This window comes from Jaculus jaculus, chromosome 12 (genome assembly GCF_020740685.1).
Source record: "Jaculus jaculus isolate mJacJac1 chromosome 12, mJacJac1.mat.Y.cur, whole genome shotgun sequence".
Taxonomy (NCBI): domain Eukaryota; kingdom Metazoa; phylum Chordata; class Mammalia; order Rodentia; family Dipodidae; genus Jaculus; species Jaculus jaculus.
Genome location: NC_059113.1, coordinates 22443538 through 22456662, shown reverse-complemented (window position 1 = coordinate 22456662; position 13125 = coordinate 22443538). Strand labels below are relative to the sequence as shown.

General features: G+C 47.3%; 1 protein-coding gene across 1 annotated transcript in view; it reads right to left on the bottom strand.

The window, feature by feature from the left end:
* Positions 1 to 10598: 10598 nt before the first annotated feature.
* LOC123453540 (nascent polypeptide-associated complex subunit alpha, muscle-specific form-like) overlaps positions 10599 to 13125 on the bottom strand; it is a 51617-nt gene continuing 49090 nt past the window's right edge. The window contains exon 28 of the mRNA XM_045130554.1: positions 10599 to 10764. Within this exon, the coding sequence (XP_044986489.1) occupies positions 10734 to 10764 (31 nt within the window). The 3' untranslated portion in view covers positions 10599 to 10733. The remainder of the gene's footprint in view (positions 10765 to 13125) is intronic.

Below are 13125 nucleotides of genomic sequence, written 5' to 3'. Positions count from 1 at the left end.
CCTAGAAACCTGGAACTCATGTGGGCCTCCATATAAGTAGTGTGCATTACTCAGACACCAGAATGCCACATGGACTCACAGGAGACTGCATTCAATTATTTCCTATTCAAGGTAGGGGTCTCCTGCTAGCTCAGGCCAACATGGAATTTGCTATGTAGTCCCAGGGTGTCCTGGAACTCACGAAGATCCTCCTACCTCTGCCTCCCGAGGGCTGGGATTAACGGTGAGCACCACTACGCCCGACTGCGTGCTATTTTTCATGGCAAGTTTCTTTACAAGTTTCCATCAGTTCAAATGTGGACTTCATGCACGCAGGCAAATCAGTGTGTTTATGAGCAACGTTGAGCCCACAGCCCTTGAGATTTCCCTCTGCCGTGCTCATTTCCACATGCTTAAGGAAAAGCAAGTGTGTGACTGTGGACTCTTCCTTTTAGCAAAAAGTCAAGTGATAACAACCTAAGTGTAATGAAAACGGTGCCCAACACCCTCTACAAGAATTTCTTCAACACATTAACTTCCACTCCATTTGCACCGGTATCTTCCCAAGTTCTCAATCAATGCATTGTGAAGCCATCTTAGGGCTCTTCTTATTAACTGAATGTTTCTCCCACTGTAAAACTGCCAAGCTGCTGAGGCCAGGGTTTGAGTACCATCACAGACACACTGAGTGGATACCACACACCTTCAATTCAAAAATCTTTCCTAACTTGCTACAATTCTCATTGAGAAAATCTGGCTCACAATTGATATTTGTTAATGTGTTGAAATGAATGATGAAAATAGGTAAGACATCCTTGAAAGGAAAGCCTCTGATTATTCAAAGGCTATGAGCAGCAATTTCCTAAAGTCTTTATTTCATTTTTATTTATATATTTCTTATATCAACTTTTATTTTGTTTTATTGATATTTATTTTATTTTATTTTGGTGTTGCAATGTAGGATTTCACTCTAGTGCAGCCTGACCTGTAATTCACTATATAATCTCAGGGTGGCCTGAAACTCATGGCGATCATCCTACATCTGCCACTCCCATCCAAGTGCTGGGAATATGGTGGGTGCCACATCACCCAGCCTAAAGTTATTATTTTTTTAATCACTCCTTCTTACAGTCTCAGCCTCATCTGAGAAATAATTCACTTTTAAAGATTTTTTTTTTTAATTTAAAAAAGACAAGAGAGAACAGGCCCAGGGCATAAGCTACCACAATCGATCCCCAGAGGCTTCTTGTGGGCATCTGTGGCCCTGCCCTTGTCTCAGGGTTGTACATCTGGCTTACATGGAATCTGGAGAGTCAAACATGGTGCCCAAACTTCCAGGGCAAGAGCCTTTGACCTCCAAACCATCTCTCCCACCCATCATTCACTTTTATATGATGATCCATGCTAACGAGGATTCCATTTGTCATGAATATTTATTTTGAGTTGTAAAACAAGACCCAATTCTTAGATAATTTACTGTTCTGTGTTGTTTTACACTACTTACAACGTCCTTGGTAAAAAATGTATTTAAACAAAGTTTTATCTTTAAAAAATTCAATGTCACTTCCATCACTTGCCACAAAAGCATTGAAAATATGCAGTAGCCACAAAAACGTCTTTAAAAGTCCCAATGCGTGGCATGGTGGCACACGCCTTTAATCCCAGCACTAAGGAGGCAGAGGTAGAGGATCACCATGAGTTCGAGGCCACCCTGTGACTATATATGGAATACCGCGTAGACTGGAGTCGGGGGAGTGCCTACCTCCAAAATAAAAAATAAAAATAAAAAGTTCGAATATTAAAAGAAAAATCTGTTAAGAGTAAAATTTCAAAACATTTCACTCTGTTAACACTGGAGATTCCACATATGAACAATGGAGCAGCATGTGCCTTTGTTAAAACAAACCTATTTCAATGATTGTGGAAATAGAGTCGTGTCATCTTACCTTTGTTTTTGCCTCGATATTTGCATCGTAGGCAAGCAGTAGGTCTGCGTAATGCAGCGCGGTGTTCCCGTACATGTCTGCGTCATTCGGATCAGCTCCATGTGTAAGTAAGGTATCAACACACCAGTGAAACTCCCACTGGCTGGCCTGTGGACCAAGAGTTCCCCAATTGAAAGACATCCAGATCAACAGTCCACTAGCTTCACAATTACTTTCCTATAAATGAGAGACATTCATTTTTCCTCTCAGCATGTTTTGTTCCCATGTTGACATGAGGGCTCCTCATGTAGCTCAGGCTTCTCATCCCAGCTTCGCATGGGGAGGGATCACAGGGGGGCGCCCCTCCTTGATGTTCGAGCACTTCAATGACACAGGTCTCACACTGAAGTTGTTGCGTGTTACCAGCCTTAATCAGTGGAATGAAATGCTCATTATCCCAGACTCTGATGTTGCTTTCATAGTCGAGTAACAGATGCACCACTTCCTTATGGCCGTAGGCACAGGCGTAATGCAGAGCAGTTCTATGCAAATGAGAGGGCATTTTAGGAAGTTATACAACACTACATCAAAACACATCAACCGATATAATTACAAAAATCAGATAGTGTGCACGTAGTTTTCATCAGAAGAGAAGGTGTTAGGATTTTCTTATTTTTATTTACTCTTTGCTTGCAGGTGCTTGTATGGAGTGTGAGTGTTGTGTATTTGTGTGTGTGCAGAGGTGGATGGTTAAAAGTACATCTGATGCAAAGCCCTGTGCCAACGTCCTGTAGAGGCAGGAGGAGTTCATCGTGGGACCTCTCCATTTCTTGACTTTTCTTGCTTTTATGTATTTTTTCTTCCCCAGGTAGGATCACACGGTAGCCCGAGCTGGCCTGGAATTCACTATGTTGTCTTAGGCTGGCCTTGAACTCACAGCAATCCTCCTACCTCTGTCTCATGAGTGCTGGGTTTAAAGGCATGCACCACCATGGCCAGCCTTGCATGGCTACTTTTCTTGGAGACTGAGCCTCCTTGGCTCAGGACCACGCAGTGTTCAGGAACCTCAGCAATTCTTTGGTTTCTGCCCCACACGAGACCGGCGTTAGAGGCCATCTGCCCACACCCAGCCTTCTATGTGGATGCCTGGGACTCACGCTGGAGCACTGTCAGGCTTCTCAGGCCCTCGTGCTTGTGTGAGACACTCTGAGCCACTGAGAGACCCCCACAGCTTGTCCATATACTGACTCGGGGTCCTGGGCTTACAGTACACATCTCTACCAGTGCTGCGTCCCTGCACAGAGCACTTTACACTGAACGAAGCTTGGATTCGAATCCTACTGTACATCTTCGCTTCCCTAGGAGGTCTACTCATGTTTTTCATCCATAAAATGGGGACTGGAAATAGTAGTTACCGTAAAGAATGTTAGGGTGATGGTCTAAAGAGATCAACTCAAAGCCTCTAGACTTGTTTAAAATGCTTAACTGTTGAGTGTTTGTTAGATATACCTAATATCATTCACTAGTACGAACAAAACTGACATCACAGAGCACTGTGTGGCGGTACATTCCTTCAATCCCAGCACTTGCGAGGCAAAGGTAGGAGAATTGTCATAAGTTCGAGGCCACCTGAAACTACATAGTGAATTCCAGGTCAGCATGGGCTAGAGCAAGACCCTACCTTGAAAAAATCAGCAAAGAAAAGTAACATTCCAATAATGTGAAATAGAATCATAACTCAATTTGCAGATATAAGAATTTGTGTATTCAAATAACCAAAATGATTTTTTCTATTTTTTAAGAGAGGGAGGGAGAGGAACAGAGAGAGAATTGCGGTGCCAAGGCCTCAGCCACTAAAATTGAACCCTAGACACTTATGCCACATTCTGAGTAATTACTAGTTTAGGAAATACCAAATCTGGCCAACAATTTACAAGTACTGTGTTCAAGAAAGACCCTTGACTCAGTAAGTGGTGAAGCAGTTGAATGCCAGACAACGAGGGAAACAAAGTTATGTCACAAGTGCAAGTGACCTTCAGCCTCAACTGAGGGACATGGAGGGCCGGCCATGCACAAGAAAGTGCGAGGCAAGCCCGGCCTGCTACATGTCAGCTCTGTGTACAAGGCGCCCTGCAAAGGTGAGCTCCCAGGGGAGTGTGTGAAGTGTGCAGATCCTTTTCTGCCCAGCTCTGCCCACAAAGCCAAGTAGTTTCAGTGTGAGGAGCAGGTCCCGCTGTGCACTTGGGTAAGTTTTTTTTAACCTACGATGTCAGGCATTTAAGATCATTGGTGGCTTGATTTTCTTTTTTAGACTTGACCGTTTCCTTTATATGAGTTCAAACCAAATCCTCCAACGCCAACCTGCACGGAAGAAGAAAGACTGAGCCACAGGAAGGCGAGCGCAGGCTGCAGGTGAGCATGGTGCCCTCCCATTGCGAAGCTCAGAGGCATCTTCAGGATCGCCACCGCGCCCGCCAGCTCATCTGCTCTCGACAGGGTCCCCTGGGCTGCCAAAGCGGCTTCCTTGGCCTCTGAAGAAGTCCCTCTGTCCCTTGAAGTGATGCAACTCTGCCATTGTTTTCCTCTTCCAGACCCAGTGTGTCCTGTGGGCCTGCCTTGCTCAGACTTCACTGCCTGGTAGGTATGATATTTGCCAGCGTTGCCTGGGACCCCAACAACCAGGTAGTCATCTGCACTGGCTTCACACTGACTCAGGAACTTGGTAGCTGACATCCAGTGAAGAGATGCGTCCTTGTGAGGCAGCACCAGGCTCTTGGAGACAGCCCTGGGGACGAACATCGCCTGTCCAGTGCTGGGAGGTGCGAAGGGGCGCACGCATGTGGTGTTCCTTCTCAGTGGCTGCAGGCCCTGCTAGGCCATTCAGTCTGTCTATCTCTGCTTGTAGAGAAATAAATAAAAATATTTAAAAAGTCTAACTGGCACCCTGACACCCGTGAATGAATCTTCTATTCATTCTTTTCTAGCTCAGCTCTATTTGTTGTACAACTAGGGAATTCACTCACGACTTCAGATGGAAGCACTGAAGGCAGAACTCTGGACAGCGAACTGGCAGTGGGCAGTGCTGTGGGCCTTGGCCAGTCACCCCCAGAGGGATCCTGATCCTCTCCCTTCACTTTCACTGTCACCAGGTCTAGTAATGGACGTGGTCGTCAGGGAAAACCCTGATAAAGCTGTTGGGCCGGGTCTGGGAGAAGCCTGTTCTGTGCTGGAGTCCACACCACCCTCCGCCCCTCCTGCTGGGCAGCAGTGAGCAGTGCTGAGGTGCTGCAGGGCCTGCAGGAGGCCACAGAGGGCGCACACCCACCAAGGCAGAGCCTGGCCTTAGCTGGCCCTGCTGCCTGAGGAGAAGGACCAGGCGCAGCGCAGCTTTGGGGCCCTGGACTCTGAGGCGCTGCGAAGATGCGCAGCCTGGGCGGATCCATCCTGAGAGACTGCTCCTGCCAAGCCCCACTGCACAGCGACGCTGAGAAAAGGGTGTTGAGGGTGCTCTACAGGGAATATAGGCACTTGGGGTCCACTAGCCAGGTCAGTCGCAGCAGGTATGTCCTCCATTCGGGTGAGGTCAATGTCCACCTCTGTCAGCACTGCCCACTTGTGCCCACATTTATAAAGTCGTCTGCGATGCCCAGTAAGGTCCCAGGCCCTTCACACTCCCTTGTTCTATGAATGCCTGGAATGACTCCCAGTTCGGCAAATTGATTCATGACGGGCCAACAGTATCAGTCCGAGGTTTTTAAAAAATTTTTTTTTATTTTTATGTTGTGTTTTTTTTTTTTTTTTTTTTTTTTTTTTTTTTTTTTTTTTTGGTTTTTGCAGGTAGGGTCTCCCTCTCTCTAGCCCAGGCTGATCTGGAGTTCATTCTACTCTCAGGGTGGCCTGGCACTCATGCAGTCCTCCTACTTCTCCCTCCCAAGGGCTGGTATTAAAGGCGTGAGCCACCACACCAGTTTTAAAGATTTTTGTTAATTCTGCTTTATTTATTCGAATTTCACAGACACAAAGAGAAAAGAGAGACAGGGGGAAGGACAGAGAGAATATGAGCGCGTCAGGGACTACAGCCACACCAAAGGAACTCCAGACGCGTGCGCCCCCAGTGCATCTGAATTAAGTGTGTCCTGTAGAATCCAGCCTCTAACTGGTGTCCATAGGCTTCACAGGCAAGCGCTTAACCTCTAAGTCATGTCTCCAGCCTATTTTTTTTTTCATTTTTCTTTAATTGTTTTTTTTTCCCAAGGCAGGCTCTCACTCTACCCAGGCTGACCTAGAACTCACTCTGTAGTCTCAGTCTTGCCTCGAATTCACTGCAGGCCTACTTCTGCTTCCCAGGTCCTGGGATGAAAGCTGTGCTCCATCATGCTGGCAACTTTTCTCTTTGAGAGGAGGGGGAGCGAATGTGGGCATCCTAATCACCATCCCCTGATGCTACCCATTTCCCCGGTCCCAGACCCACGGTTTCTACAGGCACAGTTCGGATCCGGGTCTGGATGTGCGGCAGTGGGGGACTGAGGACTTTGCTCCGCAGCCGTGCCCCAAGTGGAAGCTCGTGGCCCAGCATCCCGCGGAGACCCAGGGACCCGGGGCGGCCCCGCCGCTGCCCCACCGTGCACCGCCGGGGTCCCGCCAAGACGGGCCGTGGGAGTGTCGGGGTGGGTCGCGGGACCACCGGCCTCGCCGCAGGGAGACCCGGGCGGGCGGGAGGGCTTACCTGGCCGGTGTCCCCAGGCTTCTCATCCTCCTCCCAGGGGTCGTCCCAGGAGCGGCCACCCCGCAGGGCAGGGAGGGGCCCTAACGGCACCTCGGCGGGGGTCCGAGCCCAGGGTCTCCCGGCCCGCGGTGCGGGGACGCCGGCCTCGCCGCACGGAGCCCCGGGCAGCCGGCGGCCGCAGCATCCTCGCAGCGCCCCGTCCCGCGGCTCCCGGCCTCCTCCAGACCCGGGCTCCGCGCCGTGGGCCGAGCTGCAGCCCGGCCAGGCCAAGGCCGCCTGACCGCCGTCGCCGTCCACGAAGCCGCTCCCGCAGGAGGACGAGCTGGACTCTGCGCCTGGGGCACGTGCAGGTCAACCGCGCCCGCCCTCCGCCCGCGGGACCCCGGGGACCCCTCATTTGCCCACAGCCCTGCCCATCACGTGCCAGACCGCCCCTTGCCCGCCCGCCTGCCTGCCATGCTCAGGACCTCAGGCATGGTGGCCTGTGCCTGCAGTGCCAGCACTCAGGAGGCGAAGCAGGGGGATTGCTGTGAGGTCGAGGCCACCCTGAGACTACACAGTGAATTCCACACCAGCCTGGGCAGCAGCGAGGTCCTCCTTCTAAAAACGAAATATGAATACTAATGATTGAAAGACCCGGAAACTAGACTGGTGCCATGACACGCTTCAGTAAGGGGCTGCACCAGCTAGGCCGAAGTTTCACAAACACAATTGATTTTGCCTAGGTATACTAGCACATGTCTTTACTCCCAGCACTTGCGAGGCAGAGGTAGGAGGATCACTGTGACTTTAAGGGCACCCTAAGACTACATACAGAATGTCAGTCAGCCTGGGCTACACTCACACCCTACCTCAAAAACAACAACAAAATGCAGATGTGGTGGCATACACCTGTCATCCCAATACACGGGATTCCAATTTTGTAGCCTTGCAAGTTACAGAGCAACATCCTGTCTCAAACTTTAAAAAAAAAAAAAGAATGCCAGACCTAGTGGCTCACATCTGTAATCTCAGCACTCAGGAAGCTCTGAAGTAGGAGGATCACTGCCGAGTCAAATCCAGCCGGGTCTACATAGCTAGTACAAGGTCAGGCAGGTCTACATGTGAGGTCCTATCTCAAAATAAAAATAAAAAATTATTTAAATAGCCTTGCGTGACTGCACACCCCTTTTATCCCAGCACTCAGGAGGCAGGGTTAGGAGGATTGTCATGAGTTCGAGGCCACCCTGAGACTACATAGTGAATGCCAGGTCAGCCTAGGCTACAGAAAAACCCTACTGTGAAATAATAATAATAACAACAACAATAACAATAATAATAATAATAATAAGCGCAAGAGAGATGGCATAGAGGTTAAATCATTTTCCTGCAATGCCAAAGGACATAGGTTCAATACCGCAGGACCCACATAAACCAGATGCACATAGGAAATATGAGTCTGGAGTTTGTTTGCAGTGGCTAGAGGCCGTAGCATGCCCATTCTGTCTCTATTCCCTCTCTCTGCTTACAAATAAATAAATGAATAAAAATGGTAATAAGCTTTTAATCCCAGTACTTGGGAGGCAGATGTAGAAGGATCGCCATGAGTCTGTGGCCGCACTGAGTTTACATAGTGAATTCCAGGTCAGTCTGGGCTAGAGTGAAACCCTACATCAAAACAACAACAACAACAACAACAAAAAAAAACAGTAATAAAACTTTCCTTGATTAAGGAAATGGAACATCATGTCCATGTCATAGATAAAGCTACTGAGGCTAAGAGTGAACGAACTCAGACTGGAGAAATGGTTCAGTGGTTAAAGGCACTTGCTTGAAAGCCCAATGGGCCAGGATCAATATCAAAATAAAGGCAGACGCACCAAGTGACACACGATTCTGGAGTTTATTTGCCGTGGAAAGAAGCCCTAGCACACACACATATTCACTCTTTCGGACTGTTTCTCGCTGATAGTTTTCTCCCTCATATTGACAATAAGAATAGATTTTTTAAAATGCATTCGGGAGTCTGTAGGTTTGTTGTGAGTTTGAGACTGGCCTGGAACTACACTGAGCTTCAAGTCAGCCTGGGTTACAATGAGACCCTACCTTGAAAAAAAATAAAATTGAATCTGTGTGGGTTGGCATATGTCTTTCTCTATGTTTTTAACAACTTTTTTAAATTCGTCTCTTCTTCACTTGAGAGCGAGAGCGAGAGAGAGCGAGTGAAAGAGAGAGAGAGAGAGAGAGAGAGAGAGAATGGGCATTCCAGGGTTTCCAGTCACTGCAAACAAACTCCAGAAGCATGCGCCCTCTTGTGCATATGGCTAACGTGGATCCTGGGGAATTGAGCCTCGAACTGGGGTCCTCAGGGTTCACAGCCAAGCGCTTAAATGCTAAGCCATTTCCAGCCCGGCACATGTCTTTAAATCATGAGTTTGAGGCCACTCTGAGACAATGTAGTAAATACCAGGTCAGCCTTAGAAGGCTGACAAACAAAAGCACTAATAAAAGTAAGAAAGTGGAGCACAGGGAACTCTCTGACCTCCTCAGACAGCTTCTATGACCTCCACACATACATGGAACACACATAGCCCCGCCCCCCACTTGAACATACATGCACATAACCAATTGTTTTCAAAAAGAACCTCCAGGAGGGGCTCAAAGGAGGGCTCAGCGGTAAAGGTGTTTGCCGACAAAAGCCCATGGACCTCGGTTTGATTCCCCACTACACACATAAGCCAGATGGAGAATGGCACATGCATCTGAGGTTCTATACAGAGACAGAGGCACTGGTACACCTAGATTCTCCTTTCTTTTTCTTTATCTCTCTGCTTTGCTCTCTCTCTCTTTCTCAAATAAAACAAATTTTTTAAATTATTTTTAAATTTTATTAGAGAGAGACAGACACAGAGAGAAAGACAGATAAAGGGAGAGAGAGAGAGAATGGCGCGCCAGGGCTTCCAGCCTCTGCAAACGAACTCCAGACGCGTGCGCCCCCTTGTGCATCTGGCTAACGTGGGACCTGGGGAACCGAGCCTCGAACCGGTGTCCTTAGGCTTCACAGGCAAGCGCTTAACCGCTAAGCCATCGCCCCAGCCCGTCAAATAAAATAAAATTTTTAAAATAACATCATTGACTCTCGGCGCCCCAGGTTCCTTCTTATTAGCATTTAAGTGCCATTGTGTTAGTATCTGTCTATTTTTCGCTGGTCATAATGGCATATACCTGTGAGCCCAGCGTTCAGAAGACAGAGGCAGGAAGACCAGGATTTCTATGCATATATGTATGCTAGCGTTGATGTTTCTGAAAATATGTTCACTATGATTTGAATGTGAAATTCCTCTCATATGTTTGCATGTTGAAAACTTGGTTCCCAGAGGTTGACATCATTGTGATAAATACTGGAAACTTCTGAATGTGTGTTCTTGGTGAGGAAGGAGGCACCGAAATGTATATCATGTTTTCTCTCTCCCTTGCTGCCATGTCATTGATAAGCAACTCCTCACATCATAGGCCCATATCACACATGATGGGCCTATGATCTTAGCATGCAGGACTCAGACACGAGATCAGGAGCCAAAAGTCATTCTCAATTATCTAGCAAGTTTGAGGCCAGCCAGGCCTACATGAGAACCATCTCAACAAATTCATATGAACCCAAAGAGACAAACATCAACTCAGAGGAGGGACAGAGGATACAGCTTATGGGAGACACTGGACTAGAATGACAAGGCCCTAAGGAGGAGGGCCAGTACACGGGGTGAGGGCACAGCTGGGTGGGGGACAACTCAGTGTGGCTGAAGATACGGCTGAGTGGTAGACCACTTGCCTACCATGCCCGAACCCAAGGTTTCAGCCCCAGCACCACACACACTCACACACACACACACACACACACACACACACACACACACACACAAAGAAAAAAAACACACACGCACACACAAAACATCCTCAGTGAATTCAAATAATGACTTCCAAAGCACAAATGTAATTAAAGTAATCATAAAAGATCACTATGTTTAATCTTAGTAAGTGTTTCTGCAAAATGCAAAGATGTATTTTGTTCTTCTTAAACGTGGAGGAGGATTACGACTTGAGTTCTCAATTGAACACCAAAGACTTCAGAGGACCTCGTAGGACCTGAAGAAGATACTAGAAAGAGAAAGTGAGAATTATATTCTTGTTTTCAAAGATATCACTATTACTAGCACACAAGACTTAGGAAGTGTGAGCATTAAGAGTATATATGAGAATGCAAACATGCATGTACCACTACAATACATCAGAATGAAGCACAATATGCCCAACTTTCACAAAGAATTCATTCTCATCAAGAATAAGTGTGAGTGATTTCCCATTTTTCATTCGGCTATTTAACAGCCACATGCTAAGTGAATAGCACACAGTGGAACCAGGAATAGGGGTCAAACTTCACAGGAGTCAGGCCGGAAAGAGGGCTAAGTGGTTAAGGCGCTTGCCTGTGAAGCCTAAGGTATCATGTTCTACTCTCCAGATCCCACATTAGCCAGATGCACAAAGGTGAGGCAAGCACAAGGTCCACTAGGTGGCATAAGCATCTGGAGTTCAATTGCAGTGGCTGAGGCCCAAAATATCAACTCTCTGTCACTCCTCTTTCTCTCTCTCCCTCTCTTTCTCTATCTCACTAAAAAAACAATAATAACAAAACAATATAAATAGCAAAGTAAACTTGCCCTCACATATTGGCTACAAAGGTAGAGGCTATTGTCATTCAAGGAGTTCTTGCCATAAGAAAAGTTTACAAAATCTTAGTATTTAATGAAGACTCTGGATATATCTCCACATCTTGCACTCAGCATGAAGCAATGTGGAGGAAAGAGAGGAAAGAGGACCCTTAACAAGCGAGGGTTCACTCATTGAGCGTGCTCATTTCACTGTACGGAAGAGAGAGGCTGTCCTAAGGCCACAATTATCCATTGCAAGACCCATCAAATAATTCAGTCCATACAAGTACTAAGAAAAAACAGTGTGGGAAAGGAAGGAGAAAAGGATGCTGGTTACAACATCACTATCACTGAGGCCGTTGATGGCTCAATCATCCCCAATCATAGCACAAGGGAGCAGAAAAGTCTAAATAGGGAAAGGAGTTCATAAAGGGCCCATGGGTGCCCTTGCAAGGGAGTACTATTCCTCCTGCCAGTGAGGAAAGAAATGCCTCTCCTGACACCCTAAGTCCTTCAGTATCATGTGCAAGCCTCTCCACAAGTTCACTACTCCCCTCACCCACTGGCCAGCCTGAGAGCTGAATTACAAACTGCTCTATGCAGCTCTGTCAGTTCTCAGGGGCATCTCACGCCACCACCTTCTTTGACCAGTCACCCCTTCAAGGGACACTTACTAAAACAGGACAGGCAAATTATTTCACCATGTACACAAATGAAATCCTAACACACACTCATTCACTCTTCAGGACACCTGGTCAGCATAGCTCTGATTCTTCCCCGTGAAATCGTCAAAGGCTCAGAAGTCACCTAAGTTCTCCAACAAGAGATCCTGCCTGCCTTGGGCTCCGTACTCCTCTCCAAACTGTCGATTACTGGATGATTATCTTGGTCTCCAAAGTAATGTCACAGGTCTCACCAGCTTAGTTGGCACCTTTGAACTCTCCTGTGCTTACGACTCTCCATCTTTGAGGAACAATTGAGAAGGCACACCCTACTGAAAGGAAGGCCTCACTGGGGAATCACTTGACTTCCACAAGGCTTCCTCAACTCTTGGCTTTCACTCCTGAAAGATTCCAAGCCACTCCTCAGGCACTTCTCCTCCACTTGGTTGTCCCTACCCTACACCCTCCGGTGAAACTCAATCTACCCTTCTTAGAGGTAGCTAGGAACACCATTCCGAGATCTTACCATTTAGGAATCCAGTTCTACTTAGGGACCTATCTGGACACATACAATTCCTTCACACCTTTCTAAAGGACAGTTTCAAGTTATTTTCAGCACTTCCACTACGATAAACCTTTAAAGTCCCACCTTGGTTCCATCCGTCTACACTCAAGCTCAGCTCCAACTCTGCCAAAGGAATGAGATGTCACGATACCGGCTGATCACAGACAGTATGACAGTGAGCCTAGAGGTGAACTCAAGCTGCTCTTCAAAAAAGAGAAGTCCTGAGCTGGTGAGACGGCTTAGCAGTGAATTGCTTGCCTGTTTAGCCTAAGGACCCTGGTTCCCCAGGACCCACGTTCGCCAGATACAGAAGAGGGCACAAGCGTCTGGAATTTGCATGCAGTGACTGAAGGCCTTGGTGCGCCCATTCAGTCTCTCTAACTGCCCCTTTCTCTCTCAAATAATCAAAACTAAAAAGAAGTTTTCCTCCATCACCACAGAACTTCTGTCTGATTATCTCTCTACATACCCCAGTAATTTATATACAGATCATGCTATTGAGATTGTCCTAAATCTGGTGTCAAAACAAAAGAATCCACAGCAGGGTTTCCGAGAGTACCCTCATTGTGGGCAACCACTGCCA